General features: G+C 39.2%; 1 protein-coding gene across 1 annotated transcript in view; it reads left to right on the top strand.

Moving 5' to 3' along the window:
* Positions 1–26,714, top strand: part of LOC136874371 (FRAS1-related extracellular matrix protein 2) — a 138,580-nt gene that overhangs the window by 30,318 nt on the left and 81,548 nt on the right. The window contains exons 5-7 of the mRNA XM_067148008.2: positions 3,080–3,205; positions 13,989–14,146; positions 21,329–21,534. Of these exons, the coding sequence (XP_067004109.2) occupies positions 3,080–3,205; positions 13,989–14,146; positions 21,329–21,534 (490 nt within the window). The remainder of the gene's footprint in view (positions 1–3,079; positions 3,206–13,988; positions 14,147–21,328; positions 21,535–26,714) is intronic.

The raw sequence follows: 26,714 nt of genomic DNA, 5'->3' as shown, positions 1-26,714 counted from the left end.
AATCCTAGCCCTCTCGCATCCTTGCATTGTCATCTTTACAGTGTAAATAAACTGAAATACATGATGATGTGAAAACAAAACCTGCAAAAAAAAAAAAGAAATCCAGCTAGTTAGCAGTTAAAAACCATTGCAAACAGTGTGAGAAAATAATGATGCCTAGTTATCACAGTTATTTTTCCTGAGACAAAAATAGTTGACAGTGTGTCTAACAGTACCCATGCCATAAGATGACCCTTGTGAACAACTTCAAAACATGTTTTACTTTATGTACATGCATAATTTTTTCCACCTTAATCCACGGATTTTTTTTTTTTTTTTTTTTTTTGACTGGGTTATAGATCTGATGTGGTATCATTTATACAACCTGCCTAGCAGTTTCAACATTCCACCTGTGCTGCTATCTTACTGAAGAGGAGTAGCTAATTTTGTTGAATAACTCTGATTGGATCTTCAATATTATTCTTCCTCTGGTACTGTCTCCTCACAGAAGGTTGGCAACCATAATTGATTAAGTTTTCCTGTTTTACATTCCCCGTATAAGAGTTATGTTATAGATGTCCAATCCAATGAAGGTTCCGCATCTGGAGTAATCTTCCCTGCCCACATCTGTGTTTCCCTCCTATCTTACCATCTGTGATCAGCCTTTTCTTAAATGTTTTCACAAACTTCAAATTTTATTGAACACTTCCTTTATTACATTTTTCAATCCCTTACTCCTTGTCCTATAAATGAATATTAACCCCAATTTTTCCTCTTAAATTCCAACTTCATCTTCATATTTTAATCTTTAAAAGTTTCACTCAAACTTATTTGTCTACTAATGTTATTCTATGACATCTCTCCTCTGGCAGCTCAGGACATATTGCTTAGACAAACAGTTCTTCTCTGTACTCTCAAGTCTTCCCAGCTTAAAGTTTGCAACATTTTTGTATCACTGCTCTTTTGTGGGATATCACCAATAACCAATAACAAATCATGCTGGACTGATAAGAAATCAAACCTTGAAGTTTTAAAAGAGGTCATTAAAAACTGGACAGTTATTAGAGAGAAGAAAGGAAAGAAGGAAAAATAAAACTTCTAGGCCATCTGTTGAAACACAATAAGTTCCCAACAAACATTTTTGAAATAAAATTGCTGGGAAAGATAGGCAGAGAATGACTCAGAAAATCATACTTCGAAGACCTGGAGAACATGATAAAATGTAGGAACTACAAGAAAGTGAAGAGTTGCAGCAACAAGGCTTCAAGGGTTCTATTGAAAAACAACCTATGGAAATTAGAAAAATGTGAAATAGCTACCTACACGATTAAATAAAGAACACAAAATAAGCAGGCTTTTCAAAATTTACGTTCAAACAGGTCTATCTTGAAACTGTTCAGTATAGACCCTTGTTCATGTGAACATTTTTGCACTTGACTTCATATCATCATGGAAGTTTTCTTCTTTTTCATTTGTTAATAGTTAATTTTATCTTACTCAAGTACGAGTTCCAACAGTGGGATACACAAGATGGTGTAAGGCTTGTTATAATGGATAAGGAACAACAAATAGTTCATTCATAATATGGACAGCCAGCCTCTCTATAGAAGAAACAGGCATCATACCTTAAACCCCTAGATTTTTGTTTATATTAGGTGTGGCTTACAGAAGGAAAGTTAATACATGAGATGCATAGTGAATACTTCTGCTGGCACAGGAAAGTCACAATAATTTTTGACAAATGCACTGAAGTGGATGGTGGAATTTTTTTAGAACTTACTGTAAAAGCATTGTTACAGGCCTCCAAAATGACCTGACAAAAGATTCTATTATTGTGAATATATGTTAGTCTTGTTGTTACTTCCAGAAGAACACAAAATAAGCAGGCTTTTCAAATTTTTTTTTCAAACAGGTCTATCTTGAAACTGTTTGGTATAAACCCTTATTCATGTGAACATTTTTATTTATAGTGACCAGTACTAACATCCCTAGAATATTGCCCTTTCCTCCTGGGACACCCTGTATTTTTACTGAGGTCTATTTGTATGGTTCATCTCTGTCACAGTTCCATACTTTCATCTGAGATAATGTCCAGCCAGACTCTTGACCTTCAGTACCCGGGTTAGTGTCCAGGATGGGTAAAGGTGTGTTAATCTTGAACAGTTAATTCCTTTGGCATGGGGACTGGGTGTTTGGGCTGTCCCCTTCATAACTGCAGCTCACACATCACACAAAACATTATCCTCCACCAGACTTACACACAGTTTCCTATACATGCAGATACCGCCCAGCCTCATCGTAGGTCTGTCTTACAAATGATGCTCCAGGTACCACTAGCCACACAAAATCATCATCATCATCATCATCAGAGATAGCAAAGTAAAGTTCTTAAAAAGTATAAAGAAAATTAGGTGGCCTATATATAAGCTTTCTGCAACCTATTCCTGATATTGGATAATGGTGATACTACAGCTAATGGGAATCCTAAGAGAAGAGGGATTAAGTAACATCAGAGTAAAACTTAGGACTTCCATGAGGACAGACATACACCGAGTGAGTTGGCAGTGCGGTCAGGGGCACGCGGCTGTGAGCTTGCATCCGGGAGATAGTGGGTTCGAATCCCACTGTCGGCAGCCCTGAAGATGGTTTTCCGTGATTTCCCATTTTCACATCAGACAAATGCTGGGGCTGTACCTTAATTAAGGCCATGGCCGCTTCCTTCCAACTCCTAGTCCTTTCCTATCCCATCGTCGCCATAAGACCTATCTGTGTCGGTGTGACGTAAATCAACTAGCAAGAAAAAATAAATAGGACAGACATTGGTTTCCATAACATTGGACATAGAATTTCCATTCAATTGACCATATAAACAGTATTATCCTTGTCAGTTGTACTAAAATTCTTATCTTCCATTTTAAATAACCTCATGTTCTCTAGGTAACAACCATGTTTATTTGTGGTATCCATCTCTGCAACTGTTCAAACGCATGTTGATCCTTTCTGAAAGAAGAATTGAAGTACAGTTACAGTTATAGATTACATCCAGAAGAAATACTCTGGAAACATTATGAATTATAATGTGTAATGTATTTATTTCCAGGAGGAAAGCATTGCAATGGGACTAACATTCCCTGCTCCACCAGTTGTGATATCCTTGAGAGACTACACAAATATTTCATCATCACAAGTTGAAATTATGGCAGGCTACCCTCTAATATGTGTAACGGTAAGTTTATTTATTTACATAGTTTACGCCCACATTGGAGCACTTAAATCAAATCCAAATACATTTATGTTAACAAAGAATTAACTGAAGATTTAGCTTGCATCATCTTCTTCCTTTCCCAAAACCTCTTCATTCTGGCTGACCTGGCTGCCCTTTCTTCATCAGATATGACATATTGTTTGTGTTGTACAATTTTTAATGACAATCTTATTTGTTTGTTCTTGAGAATCCTTTTTTCTTCTCTATTTTCAATTTGCTTCATTGTAAGTTTACAATGTAGATGTTAAGAATAATGATATGTAGATACATATATACTAGCTGTATTACCCGGTGCTGCCCGGGTACTTAATTTCAATGTTTGGTTTTAGGAGTTGTTTTACCTGTTAAATATGTGTGAAGCAAATATTTGAGGATTTCTTTATTGTGCCATTGATTCATATTTTATGAACTATTTTATAGTTTAAAGAGTTATTGTTATGTGCTTAATAGTTTTAGATTATTTTGTTTCAAGTTAATTTAACTTTGGCCTTGTGGCATCCCGGATTGTCTGGGAAGTAGTTGATACTTCCAAATAAATAATTTAAAAATGTGATGACTATATTTATGTGTCGTCCCATAGATATTATGTACACTATTCCAACTGTCACTGGGACTGTCAATGATCAGCCTAAGGACCCCAAAAACTGAGGATTCAGCACTCATCTCAGTCAGTTTGGACATTTCCTTCTTCACTACTTCTCAACTCCCATACCGATGAGGGCTAAACATCGACTTACATGGCATCTGGAGTGTTGCTATTCATCTCAGCAACCCCAAAAACTATGGATTCTATGCTACCCTTCATTGTTTTCCATTATTTTTACATGTCTCCCACTCCCCACTCCCCATCTATGAGTACCAGGCAAGTTGGCCGTGCACGTAGAGGCGCATGGTTGTGAGCTTGCATCCAGGAAATCATTAGTTCGATTCTCACTGTCGGCAGCCCTGAAGATGGTTTTCCGTGGTTTCCCATTTTCACACCAGGCAAATGCTGGGGCTGTACCTTAATTAAGGCCACGGCCACTTCCTTCCAACTCCTAGGCCTTTCCTATTCCATCGTCGCCATAAGACCTAACTGTGTCGGCGCGACGTAAAGCCCCTAGCAAAAAACACCAGGCAAATGTTGGGGCTGTACCTTAATTAAGGCCATGACCGCTTCCTTCCAACTCCTAGGCCTTTCCTATCCCACGGGCGCCATATGACCTACCTGTGTCGGTGCGGCGTAAAGCCCCTAGCAAAAAAGCATCTAAGAGTACTAGGGGTGTCATACCCCCACTGTATTTTTTTTCCAGATAGTAAGTCTTATTGAGAGCTATTCTGCAATATAAAAACCTACTTCCATAATCTCGGTCATTTTTGATATGTACATTTTCACCCCTTCTCACCCCCATGCGGCAAGGGGGATGATACTGGACTTAAACGGCATCCGGGAGTGTCACTATTCATCTGAATGACCCCAAAAACTATGGATTCAACACTGTTATTGGTCTTTCCCCACCAAGCTCGATAGCTGCAGTCGCTTAAGTGCGGCCAGTATCCAGGCAAATGCTGGGGCTGTACCTTAATCAAGGCCACGGCCGCTTCCTTCCCACTCCCAGCCCTTCCCTGTCCCATCGTCGCCATAAGACATATCTGTGTTGGTGCGACGTAAAGCCAATAGCAAAAAAAAAAAAAGTCTTTCCCCTTATTTTAATAAGTCACTTCTCTCCGAGAGGTGCTAGGGGTGTCTTAACCCTACAGCATCTTTTCCAGATAGTAAGTCATATGTGTACCAAGTTTGGTTGAGAACTGTTCAGGAACACACACACACACATGCATAATTTTGGGTACCGAGCTCGATAGCTGCAGTCGCTTAAGTGCGGCTAGTATCCAATAATTGGGAGATAGTGGGTTCGAGCCCCACTGTCGGCAGCCCTGAAGATGGTTTTCCGTGGTTTCCCGTTTTCACACCAGGCAAATGTTGGGGCTGTACCTCAATTAAGGCCACGGCTGCTTCCTTCCAATTCCTGGGCCTTTCCTATCACATCGTTGCCGTAAGACATATCTGTGTCGGTGTGATGTAAAGCAAATAGCAAAAAAAAATAGCATAATTTTGTATATTTTCTGCACCTTCTCACACCCCATTCCTTTGGGGGCTGAGCATTGACTTCAGAGTATCACTATTCATCTGAACGACCCAAAAGACTATGGATCAAACACTAATATTGGTCATTTTTAATTATTTTTATATGTCTCACGCTCCTCTAGGGGTGCTAGGGGTCTTATATGCCACAGTATTTGTTTCCAGATGGTAAATCATATGTGTACCAAGTTTGGACGAGAGCTATTCTGGAACATACATCTATAATCTATCACTTTGGACATTTTTTCATCCTTTCTCCACTCCATGGTGACAGGGGCTGAACTTCAAAGTAAACGACTTCTGGAGTGTCACTGTTCAACTGGGCATCCATGAAAGCTATAGATTTATTGGTAATATTGGTTGTTTTCCATTATTTTTACTTCTCGTAAGATTGCTAGGGATGTCTTATCCACAGTATTCTTTTTTTCCAAATAGTAAGTCACGTTTGATTGCCCATAATCTTGTCATTATTGACATTTTCTTTTTCACACCTTCTCAACCCCCTCCATGCTGAAGGATGCTGAACTTCAACTTAAATGGCATCCCGAATGTCACTATTCATCTGAGTGAACTCGAAAATTATGGATTAGATTCGATACTAATATTGGTAATTTTCAATTTTTATATGTCATTCCGTTCCGTAGGGGTGCTAGGGGTGTTTTACCCCACAGTATTTTTTCCCAGATGGTAAGTTGTATATCTACCAAGTTTAATTCATAGCCTTTCTGGAACTTGCACACATACATCCATAATCTCGGTCATCTTTGACATTTTCCTTTTCACACCTTCTCCCCCTCCACCAATGAGGATGAACCTCAACTTAAAAACAGCATCTGGAGTGTCGCTATTCATCTGAGCAACCGTGAAAACTATGGATTTGACACTAATATTGGTCGTTTACGATTATTTTTAGATGACACCCCCTCCCCTATGGGTGCTGTGGGTGTGTCTCACCCAAATAGTATTTTTTACAGATATTAACTCATGTGGAACAAATTTTGTTGAGAGTTGTTCTGGAACATACACACATACATCCATAATCTCGGTCATTTTGGAGATTTTCTTTCTCACCCCTCCTCACCCTTCCATGCAGATGGGGCTAACTTGGACTTTAATGACATCTGGTGTGTCACTATTCACCTCTGCAACCCTGAAACTATGAATTCGACAATATTTTCAATTATTTTTGCATGACAATCTCTGCCCACCTGCACCCCTGGGGTATTAGGAGTGTCTTACCCCCACAGTATTTTTCTCCAGACAATAAGTAATATGTGTACCAAGTTTTGTTGAAATCTGTCCATTGGTTTAGAAGGAGATTGATACCGCTACAATACATACATACATACGTACATAGATACATACATACATACATACTGTACCAGAAAATGTCCGACTAATTTATGAATTTTCAATCACTGAATTTATTGCAGTAGAGCGAGTTATTGTCTTTACAGGGAATGACTGGTAATAGCCCGGAGCAATGTGCAGAGTGAGAGGTTCTAACAAAAATAATTATTTCTTAGGAACTGAATTTATTCAGTAATAGTTTAAAGCATATCACCTTACAAGTGCGTATAGATCTGGACGTTGTCTTCTGGGCAGCATCCTCTCCATGGTACCACGTTTCCTCGGCGGCAGTTATCACCATGGTACCATATTCCCACGTCGGCCGTTCTAGAAGGTCGTGCAGGGGGGGTAATTACTCACTGTTTTACTTAGTGTGAGTGTCCAATATTAACAGTCCCCTGAACACCAGAATGAGTTGGTGTATGATTATAGCAACATGGCTTGCACTTGTGTGATATATTGCAATTTATGATCACTGGGTAGGTTCTGTGGTCACTAGAACCTACATACTTGTTCTGTGTGAAAAATTCACACATGAAGTAAACTAGTGGTGACTCTCCACTTGAAACAAAACTGTACTAAGTTCAAAGCTTCTCGAATGGCTTTTCAGAAAAATTAGAGAAAAGTATACTGAGAGTTGAATGAGATTCACACAGTCTACTTTGCACTGAATTATTAAATGTTCTAGTGCACACATCAGTACTGATTTTTAAGTGTCCAATGAAATGATTAACACTAAAATTTCTTATAAAAATACTCTATGACTTTACATCGGTGATAGGTTAAATGTCTGAAGAAATTCTACTATATTGCTGCACTGTTTGATGGCCACAAAATGGAGTGCTGCATGTTGGTGAGGGTCTGATATGTGATATGTAAGTGAAATATAAGCAAATTCGAGTGAGGGTGTAAAGTTTGGACGACTCGCGTGATGCTGTCAAGCGTTATGGTTGTGAGGAGGTGTTAGCAAGTGGAACAGAGTGATTTAAGTGGAGTAGGAATCGTAATATTGGTTACACGTGGGCCCGGACAAACTGTGAGGTTAAGTACGACAATCCGCAAATCGACCATCTGAACAAAGATCCTGCCAAAAGACAAACAATTCACTTATGTGATATCAGTAAATGTCTTTCCGCACAGATTACACCTGTGGATCTTCTCTCCAGGGTGAACGTCTGCTTGCTAGAATTGCAGCTGTGTATCTCCTTCCCAAAGTGAGCTAGCGCCTGCAATATCGGTGATTGTCTGTTAGCACTTATTACAACTGCAGATTTTCTCCCCTGAGTGAATCACCTTGTGCGGTGGCGCGTATTGGTCCTGCCCCAAAGGTAAGAAGGTATTCTCAAGCACAGTACTATGATTGGCATTGAGCAAATATCGGGCGGCGATAGGCGGCTGGATGGGCAGGCTGAAGAAGACGATAGGGCACGCGGCGAATAATGGAGAACTGGGGAAGATCGGCGAGGTTATCTTGGCAGCAATGGTGATAATTATGCTATTAATTATAGGGGGAGTGGAGACGAATCCAGGCCCTGACATGAGCTGGGAAGACTGGGAGAGAATCAAGGAGATGATAGGAGACGCTGTCAAAACACACACCGGAGAGGCACTGATTAACGAATTTAAAAAGGAACAAGCCAAGGGTTTTGAAGATATGAAGACCTGGTTCAAGGATCAGTGGGGAGCCATAGAAAAAAGAATAGAAGAGAATGAGAGAACAACGAGAGTGCTAAAAGAGCAGGTAAAAGATCTGGAAAAGGAAGTGACGTTTCTGAAGAACGAGCTCGGCCTCGTTAACCAACAAAGGATGAAGAAATGCATATATATCTATGGGTTACAGGAAGAACGAAATGAAGATAGAGTTAAGCTTATATATAAAGTGGTGGACCTTGTACAAAATAAGCTGAAACTTAACTTCAGTGAGGTGGATATGGACGATATCGAAAGAGTAGGAAAAGTGAAAGGTAGGAGACCAGTGAAAGTGAAGATGATGTCAACCATAATGGCGGACATAGCGTTAAGAAACGCAAAGAACCTACAAGGCGAAAGGATCTGGATAAACAAAGACTTGGGAAAAGAAGGGAGTGAGAATATAAAAATCCTACGGAAACATTTAGGCAGAGCTAAACACTGTTTGATGGCTAGTGTCTATGAGAAAAGTTTTATTCATAAATGCTGTTCACTTCACGAATGAATGGAAAGTCACTTCATTGGAAATGTTCAAGTTTATTTCTAAATGTTATTCACCTTCACTAAAGTATTTAGAACCGCTCCATTTGGAATGTTAAGTCTAACACTCGTGCACTGATTAAAGTCAAAGTTCATCAGAATTTGAAATAATTAAACCTTGAGAAAAGTTATAACAGTTCTAGCACATGAGGATGTGAGTACGAGTTCAAGTCTCTAGAGAAAAAGTGCAAGTTAGAAAACTCGTAATATTTACAAGTTCACTCACAAGTCCATTGTCGACTCTTACTCATGAAACGTATAAGTTCCGAAGTAGAATTTATTCACAAAAAACACAAGTCCATCATCGCTGGTGATATTCACAGTTCGCTTTGAAGTTAATGTCTTACTTCATTCGGGCAGAGTTTTGTTTTCTGACAATCATGACATTTCACCCGGTGAGTCAGCGTAGCCGATCTCGCAGTGATCAGTGAGGTACCTATGGCTCGAGCAGTTGGCTCTACCGTGCTTGCGTCATCCTATGACTCAAGTTTCTATTAGGTACCTGGAATATCTTTGCTGTCCCTGAATGGATCTTAATTAAATTAACGTGTGGAGACATTTGAAAACTGATCAACACAATGTCGTTACTCTTATGTTGATATCTTGATTATTACATAAGTTACTAAAATTTTCCATCGTGCAAACATTGAGAAAGTTGGTTACGTTGCTTGTCCTTGGTAGCTCACTGCAAATCTCCTAGTTGCAACCACAGCAGGTTGCCTATCTGCTCCCTGTCAGACTTAGTCTTCGTATGAGAGGTAACCTCACTTAGCTGCTTGCTCTGCAACACTGTGAAATTTTTTAAGGGTATAAACTCTTAACAAATACATGAATGCCAGGGTGTTCCTGGTACAATATATACATACTTTTATGGATATATATATATAGAGAGAGAGAGAGAGAGAGAGAGACATGGATTCATAAGAATATTAGTACATGTATTGTCTTCTGACCACAAGGATCCAGAATTTTACAGAAACAGCCATAGACATAATGTTGGAGTTTGAAAAAATATCAATTATTCATATACACAAAGACCTGCTTGGACATGATAAAAACTCACACTTCATGTGAGGAAAATGCAACAGTTCAATTGAGTAATAATTAATTACATAAAACGGTCTAGATTGACAATCATGAAATATAGAGGTTGTGGTGCAGAATGCTTAATAAATCTTTGGTAATGCATATTATGATGTTGGTGAGTGTATTTGAGGGGATATCTAATCTTTTCAAAATATTACAGGTGTATTTTGTAATACAGTATCTCCCCAGCTACCAAATAACAATCCTTGAACTGACCAATTTTTAAGTTGGACTTTGCAATGTTCTCTTAGATATGGAAGGCATGGTTCATAAATATGTTTCTTTTTGGAGTCAACCTCAATTGCTTGCTCAATGTCTCTTTCAAAACATACAGTTGGGTATAACACCAAAGTAATGGACTTTTTCGGATTAATGGTAGTGATTTTGGCTCTTCTATTGGACCCTGTAGAAGACACACAGCAAACTTCTTCGTAAACTACCACTTAATTTCTTGTAATGCTGAAGACAGAGCTGATCTAACCCTATGATGGTGGTTATTCTTTTGCGTTGCTCCCTTGGAATAGCTATCAGTTATGTGTCCTAAAGTTTCAGTCTCACCACAGTTAGGATGACTGCAGTGAGTTGTACTTGTGCACCTTCCAAGGTCTGCTCGAACCACTGGGATGTTGTACGACACTTTAAGGGTATTTGCCCACTCAGAGGACCACAATTCTATGCAATTATTCACCCAAAAGTTGACTTCAGGTAGATCGGCATATATGAAAGACTTTCTCCCTTCTTTGCCTGTCTGTTCAGTTGTTGTTATCAGATTTGTTAATATTTAAAATGCCTAATACAAATTTCCTTCACTCAGTAAGTCTCTCTCAGAGTGGGGGCGGGCATCACTTATGCAAAGCAGATGGCTACAGATGCTGAAAATGTGTAAGGAAGCATCCGATTTAGCTTTCACATTACCCACTTCATCTAAAATTCTTAGATTCAGTCCTTGATAAACAAAGATTAAGAAATTGAACCCAACCCCCCTCTCTCTCTCTCTCTCTCCAATCTTCAATAAACAAAGATTAAGAAACCAAAACCCCTTTCTCCTAATACATTTAGCATACTTGTCAACAGGTTTGCAATCCACAATATCCTGAGTATGAAGAAACAGCAAATCTAAATCCCACGTCCCTAATGGATATTTATATGGTTTCACTTTATTCAAATGATAAACAGTTTAATTCCGTAAGTTATGTACTGTGATGCTACCTTTCATTTGTGTAATTCAGTGCCAACAATTTCAACCACTTTATCCAACGTTTTAGAACGGAACCGTGATATAATTTTTAACTCGACGATGAATAGCAACCAAGACTATGAATTTTAATCTTCATGTTATATAAAAAATAACTTTATTTTAAATACACTGACTGACAGAGCAAATGCAACACCAAGAAGGAGTGGTCAGAACTTTATGCCAATTGCAGGGTAGACTGACGTCACTGAGGTATGCTCATGATGTGAAATGCGCCGCTGTGCTGCGCACGTAGCGAACGATAAATGGGACACGGCGTTGGCGAATGGCCCACTTCGTGCCGTGATTTCTCAGCCGACAGTCATTGTAGAACGTGTTGTCGTGTGCCACAGGACACGTGTATAGCTAAGAATGCCAGGCCGCCATCAACGGAGGCATTTCCAGCAGACAGACGACTTTACGAGGGGTATGGTGATCGGGCTGAGAAGGGCAGGTTGGTCGCTTCGTCAAATCGCAGCCGATACCCATAGGGATGTGTCCACGGTGCAGCGCCTGTGGCGAAGATGGTTGGCGCAGGGACATGTGGCACGTGCGAGGGGTCCAGGCGCAGCCCGAGTGACGTCAGCACGCGAGGATCGGCGCATCCGCCGCCAAGCGGTGGCAGCCCCGCACGCCACGTCAACCGCCATTCTTCAGCATGTGCAAGACACCCTGGCTGTTCCAATATCGACCAGAACAATTTCCCGTCGATTGGTTGAAGGAGGCCTGCACTCCCGGCGTCCGCTCAGAAGACTACCATTGACTCCACAGCATAGAAGTGCACGCCTGGCATGGTGCCGGGCTAGAGCGACTTGGATGAGGGAATGGCGGAACGTCGTGTTCTCCGATGAGTCACGCTTCTGTTCTGTCAGTGATAGTCACCGCAGACGAGTGTGGCGTCGGCGTGGAGAAAGGTCAAATCCGGCAGTAACTGTGGAGCGCCCTACCGCTAGACAACGCGGCATTATGGTTTGGGGCGCTATTGCGTATGATTCCACGTCACCTCTAGTGCGTATTCAAGGCACGTTAAATGCCCACCGCTACGTGCAGCATGTGCTGCGGCCGGTGGCACTCCCGTACCTTCAGGGGCTGCCCAATGCTCTGTTTCAGCAGAATAATGCCCGCCCACACACTGCTCGCACCTCCCAACAGGCTCTACGAGGTGTACAGATGCTTCCGTGGCCAGCGTACTCTCCGGATCTCTCACCAATCGAACACGTGTGGGATCTCATTGGACGCCGTTTGCAAACTCTGCCCCAGCCTCGTACGGACGACCAACTGTGGCAAATGGTTGGCAGAGAATGGAGAACCATCCCTCAGGACACCATCCGCACTCTTATTGACTCTGTACCTCGACGTGTTTCTGCATGCATTGCCGCTCGCGGTGGTCCTACATCCTACTGAGTCGATGCCGTGCGCATTGTGTAACCTGCATATCGGTTTGAAATAAACATCAATTATTCTTCCGTGCTGACTCTGTTTTTTCCCCAACTTTCATCCCTTTCGAACCACTCCTCCTTGGTGTTGCATTTGCTCTGTCAGTCAGTGTATTTTCATGTTGTAACTTGCCAATTTTTAATTTTCTTGGTTGAAGGTGACCTCACTGGAGGTCAAAACTAGTTCCAGAGTGTTTTAGATTTTACATTACCAATAAAGTATTGAATAGGTGGAGCCTTTTCAGCTTCTTTAGCTTTTTTAATTGTTAATGTCTTTCAATATGGATCATCATGAATATCATAGCTTACGAAATCTGTCTTTCTATCCCATAGATAAGGAGCATGTCAGTGTATTTGTTTGTTGAATACATGGCGAACGACTGAAGTGACTTCACTTGGATCATACAGCAGTGTATTGTGAGCAGCGTCCAAAAATAATAATAGCGAATTTTACTGCTTGCGTGTGGCATGTGCTGACCTGTGTTTAAGCACCGAAGCTTCATATTATGTAAAAAAAAATTATGTGATGTAGGATTCAAAGTATCAATTATGCCAGTTGTATATCATCATCAGTTCATCGCTCCAACAACATGGGTGTGGTTATACATAAGCCTCCTTCAGTTTGTTCTGTTCATCCACAATATTGTTGGTCCAATACATCATGATAGTTCATACATTGCTTTTTAATGTATTTAGAAATTTATTTCTCCCAAACATCACAAGGTCTTCCTCTAGGTCTTTTGTCTGTGAGAGTCTGTTAGATATATGCTTTTGGAGGATTTACTTGCAGCCATTGTCTTTCTGACTGCAATCTTTTCAATTCTCTTGTGTCAACCAAAGTATTTTCTGATCCAATCTTCCATTTCTTATTTTACATGTTCTTAACTTTTGTGTACAAGAATAGAGGAATTTTATTCTGGTAGATTAGAGACAAGATGTGTGGCTTGTCCGGTCAATGTTTTTACTTCCAGTCCATAAGTTAATATTGGTACAAGATATATTTTGTACAGTTGATGCTTGAAGGCAGTTTTTAGAATTCCTACTCATCACCAAGTCAGTTGTCTTTTTTTGACTTTTAAATTATTCTCCCAAAGGTCTAATATGACTTTTACCTCTGCTTCCATTTCTCCCCATATTAATACATCATTGGCAAACAAGAAGGCATTTGTTGTTTGGTATTAATTATATGAATAAGAAATAAATCAGGATTGATTTTTAAAACTAATTTTAATTAGACAAATATACACTGCATATTACCATTACTGTAACATGTATTTCTGTCAACAGGCTTGCAATCCACAACATCCTGAGTATGAAGAAACAGCAAGTTTATGTGCTGAGGCAGCCATTGTTAATACCTTAACAGAATATCGTTGGTATATTAGTTCTTCTCCAGATGGATTTAGAGGAATGAGGCCTATTACAAATCAAGTTTTCTTTGCCAGGTACTGTGTTTAATTTTACTGTAATAAAAGTTTAGACCTTGGAAGTATTGTTGACTAGAGCTAAAAGAAGATTTCATTCGATATGTGTATATTTATAAAAAGAATAATGGTTAGAAATTATTTTTTTGAGATTTTAGGTTATTCTCAAGATAAAAATAACTACATCAGAGAAGTGGGTTGCTCCTGTATGAATGTTGGCATGTCTGAATTTCCCTGTGCACGCCTTGTTATGTACTAGCTACTGTACATGTGTTTGACAGGTTGGCCATGTTCTGTAGGTGGTTCAGGTAAATGGAGGAAAGCCTATTTATGTGCCTCTCAATGTTCTTTTGTTTTCCTTACATCTCAACACATTCCCGTCAACATTATTCTGTTCACACTTGTTTCAGCTGAACTGAATTCAGGAAGATTCTTTAAGTGTTTAAATGTTTGATCTGTTCTTTTGAGAAGTGCATTATTCAATTTGGAAGAAAACTTTGAGAACATACACAAGACATGTGATTGTGATGAATGTTTATCAATCAGTTTTTTACATGTCTTGTACCGAATATCAGCAACACATGCTTGTTTCATAAATTTTAAATGTTATCTATTGTAATTCATGTCTTGCCTTAACTTTAATGATTTTGACTGATGAATAGTCTCTAGCAAGACCAAAACTAGTATCAAATATACGTAACTTTTCTTACCAAACCCCAAACACCATGATGCAACAGCCCCGAAGTGCCATGGCCTACCAAGCGACTGCTGCTCAGCCCGAAAGCCTTCAGATTACAAGGTGTCATGTGGTCAGCATGACGTATCCTCTCAGCCGTTATTCTTGGCTTTCTAGACTGGGGCCATCATCTTACTGCCAGATAGCTCCTCAGTTGTAATCAGATAGGCTGAGTGGACCTCGAACTAACCCTCAGATGCTGGCCGGGAATCAAACCCAGGGCCTCTGGGTAACAGGCAGGCATGCTACCCACTACACCGCAAGGCTGGCTGTAAATTTTCTTAGGTTGCAATAAATGAATATTGAATAGGTGGAAACCTTTTACCTCTTGTTTACATTATAAACATGCATATGTACGTAATATTAATTACTTAACTTGAATATTGGATGTACTCCATTGTAGAGGCCCATAAGATCTTATAAAAATTTTTCATGGCAGCATGTTAGCGCAAAAGAAGGCATAAGAGTTATTCCACAAATAAGTTGTTACACCAATCAAAGCCCTTATATCAGATAGTGTTGGAGATGACCAATCTTTGTTTCTACATCGTCTAGTTGGAGGTGTTGCCTGTTGTTTCAATTTGTTTCCCTGATTTACTGTTTCATGGTGAATTATGTCAAAATTTTGGCATAAAGAAGTAGTTGAAAAGTGCTATGTAGGCTCGGTCACCATTGTCAAATTATCAATGTAAAATTGGTCCTTGATTAATATGATATGTCCAAATGGTACCTGAAAGCCCTGGGTCTAAGTTAGTCACGTCAGTCCTTTCGTCAGCTGTTCCATTCTCTGGGATACTTTAGTCGCTCTTGCACTGAGAAGAATCACTACTTGAATTTCTGCTTTGGACTCTTCAAATGAAAAATCACTTTTAACTACATCTCTAGAGTCCAAAATTGAAGCAATCTATTGCTCACTGACTCTGTTCTTACTAACCATATCACAAAATAGCTATATAAAATGCAAAGATGCATGCTTGATTGAACACATTAGCCTCTTACAGTTTGTGAAAAGTTATCAGGAAGATATCACAACTTGATTTGAGGATTCCCTTTTCAGCCAGACCTATTAAGTGTCGTTTACTGCCATCTGTTTAGTTTTTGATTACTACATGTACTGCTGATGCTGGATCTCTGACCATTTAATGTATTAAATTCCACTCACAGGCAGCCTGTTACGGAATTTAATATATTAAATTCTGCCCACTAGAGAGTTAAATATCATATTTCAGCACATAGCAGATCAGAATGAACTGCAGCAGAAAATAGGTCAGAAATCCAATAAATCTCAATTAAGTATCAGTTTCAAGATTACATAGAAATTTGCCAACTCTTAGTTTAAAATTTTTGCCAGGAATCCAGAATGATGAATGGAAACATGGCTCTTATCTGATCATTTAGGACTGTGAGCAGACTGGGTGTGCTAACAATCCTTATTACTTGTAGCTCATTAATTCGAGTGATGTGGTGCTAGGGATTTATCTGCTTTGAGATTGTATAGTCTTGCCATAGATGGAAATTTCCCTAAGACTTACCATAATTTACTCTTTCTGAGAAAAGTTTTGGAAGCCTATACAGAGCAATTTGAAGATAAAGAGCTTGACAGTAGCACAGCTTGACCTGTTTTGAACTTCAGTCCTGTCTGGCTATCCTGTGCACTCATGTATCTATTATGAATAAACATACAACTTCAAGTGTGAAAGAAAAGGGAGAGGTGGGTGCTTGTAAAGAACAGTATCCTTCTGTTAGTCAGTAGAGCATTGCAAACCAGTTTTCATTGTTGTGGGGGGAAAACCTTAAGCAGACAAAGTGTTGGAGACATTCTACATGAAAAGCAAAAGTGGACAGATGAAACATCTCTGTAAGCCAACAAAATGAAAAGTGCCAAATGTGAGACACTGGAAGAAGCTTTGATTATCTTGATATCCAAAACCAATGTGAAAAATGGGGTGCAACCAATTAAGGAAACAAGTAAAGCTTATTGGTGACAAATTAGGTAATAAATGTAAGAAATTTATTTATTTACTCATTACTTGTAATGACAAGTTAGGTGTTATGGACATGGCATACAGCAAAGCAATGCTTGGCTACTTCATTTCATAAAACACCATGGGCTGACGCAGCATGTGTCTTGGCTTGGTAGAAGGCCGAAAACCTTTCAGTGATCATGAAGGATTACAGTAGCAGAGGTGTATATAGATGAAGCTGCTTTATTTTACTGCATGCGCCCTGATAAAACAATATAGTTAGAAAAAATTTCTTATAAAGAAACCAATAAAACAATACAACCTCAAATGCCCCTGTAAGGAGTTTCAAAAAAAAAAGAAAAAAGAGAAAAAAAAAAGCACAGAATAGAATAACTGTTAAATTTATACCAATGCTGATTGAAGTGATAAAAGAACAGTGACAGTGGGCTAACCTTTGGAGTTTCAGAAATTTCGACCCATCAGTTTATGCCGAATATATGAACAATAGAAAGGCCTGGTTGACCACCACTGAATTTGATGAATGGATCAAATATTTCAGCAATGACATGGAAATAAAGAATTGTAATGTGTTACTCATCCTTGACAATGCACCATGTCATAAAATTCCAGTTAATTGAAGCAACATCAGGGTAGAATTTCTTCCTTCTTAATTCACCTGGCCAGCCCCATGATGTAGGGGTAGCATGCCTGCCTCTTACCCAGAGGCCCTGGGCCTATAGATTAGAATTGAGGAGCTATCTGACGGTGAGATAGCGGTCCCTGTCTTGAAAGCCAAGAATAACAGCCAAGAGGATTTGTCGTGCTGACCACATGACACTTCAAAATCTGCAGGCCTTCGGGCTGAGCAGCGGTCGCTTGGTAGGCCAAGACCCTTCAGGGCTGTAGTGCCATGGGTTCTTTTTTTAATTCACCTGATATCTTCAGCCTTTGGAATAATCAAAACTTTAAAGCACATTATAGGTGATATCAAATGAGAAAAGTCATTCAACAAAACAATGATGGTGATTCTGTTATCACTGTATCATTAAAGGAAGCCCTGTTTTCCAATACTGTTGCATGGGGAGAAGTTTCAACTGCAACATTAATGAACTGCAGGTCCTACACTGGAGTCGATGCAGGGGCTGATGTATCTGAAGAAGACCAGTCAGTCCAAGCTTTAAATCCATGACCTTCTTCCCAACATACCAGATGGATCAACTATCACAGAAGAAGAGCTCATTGCAATGGATCAAGAAGAATCAGTGTTCTAGAAACTTTCCAATGATGACATCATTGACTTAGTGAAGTCACCAGAAAGTTCAAGTGATAATGAAAATAAAAGTGAATTACCTGATCTAGTGCATAAAAAGATCACTATTGAAGAAGATGAAGCATTTGTGAACTGCTTGCGTGATTATTTAAACATAATTCTTTATCAAAGGAAGTGTATGGTCACCTCATTGTCATTCATACAGCTATTTCAGCTCACAATGAATGCCACAAAGTTTAGTGCAAAATTGATTCTCTCTCAAAGGGATTTAAAGAGCAGGTACATTGCTGTACTGTATATCAAATACCATATTTTACAGACATCATTTTCAGACTTGTACTGTACTATGCATATGGTAATTGTATGAAATGTCCATGTAATATCTGTCACAGTATTATACTAATACAAAGTACAGATATTTTAAAATTAAATGTTGATTAATACTCTTCCAGTCTGGCTCCATGGCTAAATGGTAAGCAGACTGCCCTTTGGTCCAAGGGATCTCTGGTTTGATACCCGGCCAGGTCAGGGAGTTTTAACTGTCACTAGTTAATTCCTCTTGGCTCAGGGGCTGAGTATTTGTACCTTCTTCAATATTGGAATTCATTTTAGATAGGATCCTCAAAAATGTGCAATACTGTATCTTTAACATGATTGTCATACTTTAAAAAGGTCAAATTATATACTAGTTCAATCCAATGTTTTTTGTTTACTGAAATATGTTACTTAAATGGATGTTGCGCTGGCATGAATTGCTTAGTCTATAATGTCCAACATGTTGTGCAACCTATAAAATCTTAATTAAAGATATTTTTACAAGATGTACCATATGTGTAAGCACAATTCTTTAGACAGAACATCCCGTGCTAGTCTAACCAATCAATTAATCAATACTGGTCTGCATTTAGGGCAGTTGCCCAGGTGGCAGATTCCCTATCTGTTGATTTCCTAGCCTTTTCTTAAATGATTTCAATGACATCGGAAATTTATTGAACATCTCCCTTGGTAAGTTATTCCAATCCCTAACTCCCCTTCCTATAAATGAATATTTGCCCCAATTTGTCCTCTTGAATTCCAACTTACCGAGCTTGATAGCTGCAGTCGCTTAAGTGCGGCCAGTATCCAGTAATCGGAAGATAATGGGTTCGAGCCCCACACCTCGGCAGCCCTGAAGATGGTTTTCTGTGGTTTCCCATTTTCACACCAGACAAATGCCGGGGCTGCACCTTAATTAAGGCCACGGCCGCTTCCTTCCCACTCCTAGCCATTTCCTATCCCATCGTCGCCATTTCCAGGGCTACTATAGCAACTCTCCATTCATTTGGTATAGCTGACAAATCTGTGTCAGTGCAACGTAAAGCAAATAGTAGTAGAATTCCAACTTTATCTTCATATTGTGATCTTTCCTACTTTTAAAGACGCCACTCAAACTTATTCGTCAACTAATGTCATTCCATGTCATTTCTCCACTGACAGCTCAGAACATACCACTCAATCGAGCAGCTCGTCTTCTTTCTCCCAGTTCTTCCCTGCCCGAACTTTGCAACATTTTTGTAACGCTACTCTTTTGTCGGAAGTCGCCCAGAACAAATTGAGCTGCTTTTCTTTGGATTTTTTCCAGTTCCTGAATCAAGTAATCCTGGTGAGGGTCCCATACACTGAAACCATACTCTAGTTGGTGTCTTACCAGAGACTTATATGCCCTCTCCTTTACCTCCTTACTACAACCGCTAAACACCCTCATAACCATGTGCAGAGATATGTATCCTTTATTTACAATCCCATTTATGTGATTACCCCAATTATCTTTCCTTATATTATGGTAACACCTAGATACTTACAATGATCCCCAAAAGGAACTTTCATCCCGTCAATGCAGTAATTAAAACTGAAAGGACTTTTCCTATTTGTGAAACTCACAACCTGACTTTTAACCCCATTTATCATCATACCATTGCCTACTGTCCATTTCACAACATTATCGATGTCATTTTGCAGTTGCTCACAATCTTGTAGTTTATTTATTACTCTATACGGAATAACATCATCCGCAAAAAGCCTCACCTCTGATTCCACTCCTTTACTCATATCATTTATACATATATAAGAAAACATGAAGGTCCCATAACACTGCCTTGAGGAATTCCCCTCTTAATTATTACAGGGTCAGATAAAGCTTCACCTACTTTAATTCTCTGACATCTATTTTCTAGAAACATAGCAACCCATTCAGTCACTCATTTGTCTAGCCCAGTTGCACTCATTTTTGCCTGTAGTCTCTCATGATCCACCATATCAAATGCTTTAGACAGGTCAATCGCAATACAGTCCATTTGACCTCTAGAATCCAAGATATCTGCTATGTCTTGGTGGAATCCTACAAGTTGAGCTTCAGTGGAATAACCTTTCCTAAAACCAAATTGCCTTCTATCGAACCAGTTATTAATTTCACAAACATGTCCCAAAGCTTACATACAATGCATGTCAAACTTACTGGCCTGTAATTTTCAGCTTTATGTCTATCACCCTTTCCTTCATACACAGGGGCTACTATAGCAACTCTCCATTCATTTGGTATAGCTCCTTCAACCAAACAATAATCAAATGGTACTATATCCCAACCCATTGTCTTTAGTATATCTCCAGAAATCTTATGAATTCCAGCCGCTTTTCTAGTTTTCAACTTTTGTATCTTATTGTAAATATCATATTGTAAATATCATTTTAAACATTTTAAGTGTTTCTATTGTAAATAAAGCCTAGGATCCTAGTAAACAATTTTGGTCTTAGATATTAGGAAAGTGACTGAAAATGCCTAAGAAATAGATGAAACATGTCCCCCTTAAGACATAGTAATGATGTAACATGATTTATGTAAATCATTAAAAGCATATACCAGTAATGTATTAAAAAGGTGGACCCTCAGGAAACATTCGGAAAGACATACAACATAATTGAGCATTTCTTCCCCTTACTCCCAAATTTTTCCAGGGTATTTCCAGTGGTAATGAATTGGTAACAAAAATGGGTAATTATTTCCATATGTGACACATTTTGTATTGAACATTATATCTGAAAATCAATAGTTTCATTAATGATACTATGTGAATTTATTTTGTGGTGTAGTAAGTTAATATGAGTACAACAGTAGCATTATATTGTTATTTTCTATTCTGTATAACTAACCATTCTTGAATATTTCTATTTTAATATTGGGTTTTGTCTCCATATAGTTCAAGACGGTTAGTACTGGACAGCGTATTCTTCAGTGCGGGTAATACTGTTCAATGTGGTGTTCGAGCAGTGAATTCAGAAGGTATTTCTGGGATACAACTGATGTCTAAACCAATAATCATATCTAAGGTGCTCGGCATGTGCAAGCCACCTTCTGCAGCAGCTATTGGAGCTGAGCCATTCTCTGCTAAGTTGAGAATAACAGGTAATGTGAGATACAAAAATATTTAATATCTGATCAAGAAAATTGGGAATAATAGTTCATTCTGTTGTTTTAAGCCAGGAGATTTTAAAAGAGCTAGCTGTAAAAGTTCTGTTTATTCTATATTAACAAGAAAGAAGTTAATGCCGCTAACAGGTATTCATAAAGAATTTTCAACATTAAAACAAAACTTTGCAATTATATGACAGAATAATATTATAAGTATAAGCAGTGTTGAGAAGTAATTAGTTACATACATACATACATACATACATACATACATACATACATACATACATACATACATACATACATACATACATACATACATACATTATCATTATAGACTGTTATGCCTTTCAGCGTTCAGTCAGCAAGCCTCTGAGAATTTACTAAACGTCGCCACAATCCTCGATTTGCAATTAGTGTTGTGGCCTCATTTAGTTCTATACCTCTTATCTTTAAATCGTTAGAAACTGAGTCTAACCATCGTTGTCTTGGTCTCCCTCTACTTCTCTTACCCTCCATAGCAGAGTCCATTATTCTCCTAGGTAACCTATCCTCCTCCATTCGCCTCACATGACCCCACCACCGAAGCCGGTTTATGCGTTCAGCTTCATCCATCAAGTTCGTTCCTAAATTAGCCTTTATCTCCTCATTCCGAGTACCCTCCTGCCATTGTTCCCACCTGTTTGCACCAGCAATTATTCTTGCTACTTTCATGTCTGTTACTTCTAACTTATGAATAAGATATCCTGAGTCCACCCAGCCTTCGCTCCCGTAAAGCAAAGTTGATCTGAAAACAAACTGATGTAAAGATAGTTTCATCTGGGAGCTGACTTCCTTCTTACAGAACACTGCTGATCGCAACTACAAGCTCACTGCATTAGCTTTACTACACTTTGATTCAATCTCACTTACTATATTACCATCCTGGGAGAACACACAACCTAAATACTTGAAATTATCGACCTGTTCTAGCTTTGTATCACCAATCCGACATTCAATTCTGTTGAATTACTTACCTACTGACATCAATTTAGTCTTCGAGAGGCTAATTTTCATACCATACTCATTGCACCTGTTTTCAAGTTCCAACATATTAGACTGCAGGCTTTCGGCACAGTCTGCCATTAAGACCAAGTCGTCAGCCTAGGCCAAACTGCTTACTACATTTCCACCTAACTGAATCCCTCCCTGCCATTTTATACCCTTCAGCACATGATCCATGTAAACTACGAACAGCAAAGGTGAAAGATTACAGCCTTGTCTAACCCCTGTAAGCACCCTGAACCAAGAACTCATTCTACCATCAATTCTCACTGAAGCCCAATTGTCAACATAAATGCCTTTGATTGATTTTAGTAATCTACCTTTAGTTCCATAGTCCCCCAGTATAGTGAACATCTTTTCCCTTGGTACCCTGTAATATGCTTTCTCTAGATCTACGAAACATAAACACAACTGCCTATTCCTCTCGTAGCATTTTTCAATTGCCTGGTGCATACTGAAAATCTGATCCTGACAGCCTCTCTGTGGTCTGAAACCACATTGGTTTTCATCCAACTTCCTCTCAACGACTGATCGCACCCTCCCTTCTAAGATGCCAGTGAATACTTTGCCTGATATACTAATCAATGAGATACCTCGATAGTTGTTGCAATCCTTCCTGTTCCCTTGCTTATAGATAGGTGCAATTACTGCTTTTGTCCAATCTGAAGGTACCTTACCAACACTCCACGCTAATTTTACTACTCTATGAAGTCATTTCATACCAGCCTTCCCGCTATACTTCACCCTTTCAGGTCTAATTTCATCTATTCCTGCTGCCGTATGACAATGGAGTTTATTTACCATCCTTTCCACTTCCTCAAGCATAATTTCACCACCATCATTTTCCTCCTCCCCATGAGTTTGGCTGTTCGCAACACCACCAGGATGATTTCCTTTTACATTGAGAAGATGTTCAAAATATTCCCTCCACCTCTCCAGTAATTAGTTAGAGTAATCAAATTACTTCTAACAAATAGATGTGTTAGTAATTTGCGTGGATCCATTACTTTTCACAAAACATAATTTTGTAATTTTTACTCATAATTTACTTCTTGAAATAAAGCTCTATTTGTTATTCTAGAAGTCATTACATTCTACTAATTGATATAATCGCATTGACACTTTGGCAAACTTGGAGCCCCAACGCTTGCAAGGCATCATGTCAAAGGTATAAACTATAAAGCCAAGGATACATAGGGACATTGCAATACCACATTTGATACAATATTTTGGTATTGATACTCAAGTCACAAAAAATATAGATACTCTGATAACATCAGAAACAAGTATCAATACCAGTTGTGTCATTTGATATTGGCATTATGGTGCAAATGGTCCATTATGGTTTCAAATCTAAAGATAAAAGAGCAGTAACAAATTAACCTATTTGCATCCTATTTAAATACTGTAGCAGTTTACTGAGAAAACACATTTAAATTCCGCACTATGGCAGTCGTCTGCACTGTATTATTTAAAAAATCATACAAAACCAACCAGTAAAGATTCCTTTCTGAAAATTTGCATGCATAATAACGAATGAATAAGCTTATCAATGCCACTTTTCTAGTACATCTGCTGAGTGTGCTACACCTCAAAACATCAGATATTTTGTCAAACAAAGGATTTGTGTATTCACAAAAAACTGCAAGTATAGATAGTGGCTGCGTATCAAACTTTTTAATAAGTTATCACTAACTCCGCTGTATTCACTAAACATATGTACAACAGGGATATTGTCACTTTTTGTCCAATTCCAGTCATTCAAGTTAGTCTGCACCGACGCCCGAAGTTGTTTTGAAAGACTTGGCCCACCGTCGTCATTTGTATCACTTTTCTGACATCAGCACTATTACACACATCACTGGGACTTGAACTAAGGCCTTCAGGGTCTGTTTTGTCATCACAAACATCACTGTCTTCATAATCACTCTCTAAATCACTATCTATTAGCTTTCGTATTCCATCTTCATCAACACCAACACCTCTGCCTGACGCCATGATTGCAACTGATGTGAGCGAAATAATATGAACAAAGATTCTTTTATCTCTTGTTCCAGAAGTGTGTGATAACCTGGAGCATGGGAAATAACTGAAGTCACATGTCTAAACTTCAGCTCAGAATGCATACAAGTGGCATCTGTCAGTTAGTAACTGAACTACATATATTGATATAAAACAGTGCATCGCCGCGAGTTGAGCTTGTCATTGGATTCATATGCTATTTGCAGATAATGTTGTACACTACAGAGTAGTAAATGAGTTGCAGGATTGTGAGCAACCACAGAGGGACCTAGAAAATGTTGTGAGATGGACAGCAGACGATGGTCATCATCATCATCATCGTTGACCAACTCCAGTTTCCCAGGTGTGGTATACGAGTCCCTTCCATTTTGTTCTGTCCATGAACCATTCTTCGTTCACAATCCACTCCCAATCCTGACCTCTATCCTCTACATCCTTCTTTACTACTTACTTACTGGTCGGCGCTACAGTCCTTGTAGGTCCTTGGCCTCCTTTATCACCTGCCTCCATTCATCCCGGTCCTCAGCTTTTCTTCTCCAATGTTTAACTCCTAACTTTCTAAGGTCATAACATTCCACGTTGCTAATATAATATCCTTTTTTCCTTCTCTTTAGCCGTTTTTCTCGCCGGTTCGTCACCAAGTTTTCCAGTCCTGCTTTATTCATTCTTAAGGTATCCGTAACAGTTGTTTTTTTACAAGGTAGAGGCGTTAACCCTACGCTCAACCCCCAACCTGGAGGACCAGGGTATCACTCTTAGTCTGGATCATCACCTTAGACCTGTCCGGCTTGGGTAGCCCTACCAGGAGCAGATGCTCCCGCCGGCATAGCTCTAAGGATCATTTGACCACGCAAGCCTCCAATAAACACCCGGCAAAATATATTTTGCCTTCGTCAAGGTGGCGATACCTTCGGGAGGCCTTCTTCACTAAGTCTGTCTATTTTTGTCTCGATCTGCCCACTGGTCTCTTTCCCCTGATTTCTCTTTCATACTCCTTTCTTGCAGACCTGTTGGCACTCATTCTTTTCACATGACCAAACCACTTCAGTCTTGCCTTTTGGATCTTCTGGAGTAAGGAGTCTTCTAGTCCTACGTCTTCTCTAACTTTTTTCATTCCTGATTTTATCCCTCCTGGTCTTCTGGATCATTGTGCGTAGGAACTTCATTTCTGCTGCTTGGAGTTTTGAGTTGTCCTTTCTTGTTAATATAGTGGTTTCCAGGCTGTATGTGAGATAGGGGTGTAGTATGATTTATACAGTGTCATCTTGGTTTTGAGTGGTACTTGTTTATCCCATAGTAGCTGTCTTACTTAGAGGTAAAAATGTATTGCTTTGCTGATTCAACTGTTTACTTCATATTTAGCTAAGTTATCCTTGGACATTATACTACCCAAGTACGTAAATTCTGTGACACTGTCCAGCTTAGTGCCATTTAGCGTGATTTCTGGCTGATTGTCAGTCACCCTTCTGTACCTTCAACACCACAGTTTTAGCCTTGTTGGTGTTTAATCCATATCTCTCAAACTCCTGACTCCACCCCTGCAGTCCCTCTTCTACATCTTCTCTGAGTTACCCCAAATTACTACCTCATCTGCAAATGCAAATGCTTTTAAGTCTTGTTGCCCCTTTTCTTTTAGCGTCTTTAATATGGTATCCATTACAATGATAAATAATAGGGGCAACAAAGCATTACCTTGTTGTACTCCCCTTTTTGTCTCAAACCAGTCTGACAGTCCAGAACTGACTTGTACACAACTTCTGGTTTTCTCGTAAAGCACTTTAACTTTTGAAATTAAACTGTCTCGAACTTTGAGCTTTCTCATGCACTCCCAAATAAGCTCCCTTGGTATGCTGTCATAGGCCTTTTTGATGTCAAGGAACAGTAGATGTAAAGGCTTCTCTTTTTCCCAATGTTTTTCCATCAGCATCCTGACAGCAAATATAAGATCTGTTGTTGATCTTCCAGGCCTAAAGCCATATTGTTCTTCTTCTAAAAGTGGTTCTACAATTTCTCGTAGTCTATTCTCTATAATTTTTTCCAGAAATTTTAGTGCATGAGAGAGTAGAGTGATGCCATGGTAGCTGGTACAATTCCGTCTGCTGCCTTTC

Source organism: Anabrus simplex, chromosome 5, assembly GCF_040414725.1.
Source record: "Anabrus simplex isolate iqAnaSimp1 chromosome 5, ASM4041472v1, whole genome shotgun sequence".
Taxonomy (NCBI): Eukaryota; Metazoa; Arthropoda; class Insecta; order Orthoptera; family Tettigoniidae; genus Anabrus; species Anabrus simplex.
This window is presented reverse-complemented; position numbering and strand designations above follow the sequence as displayed.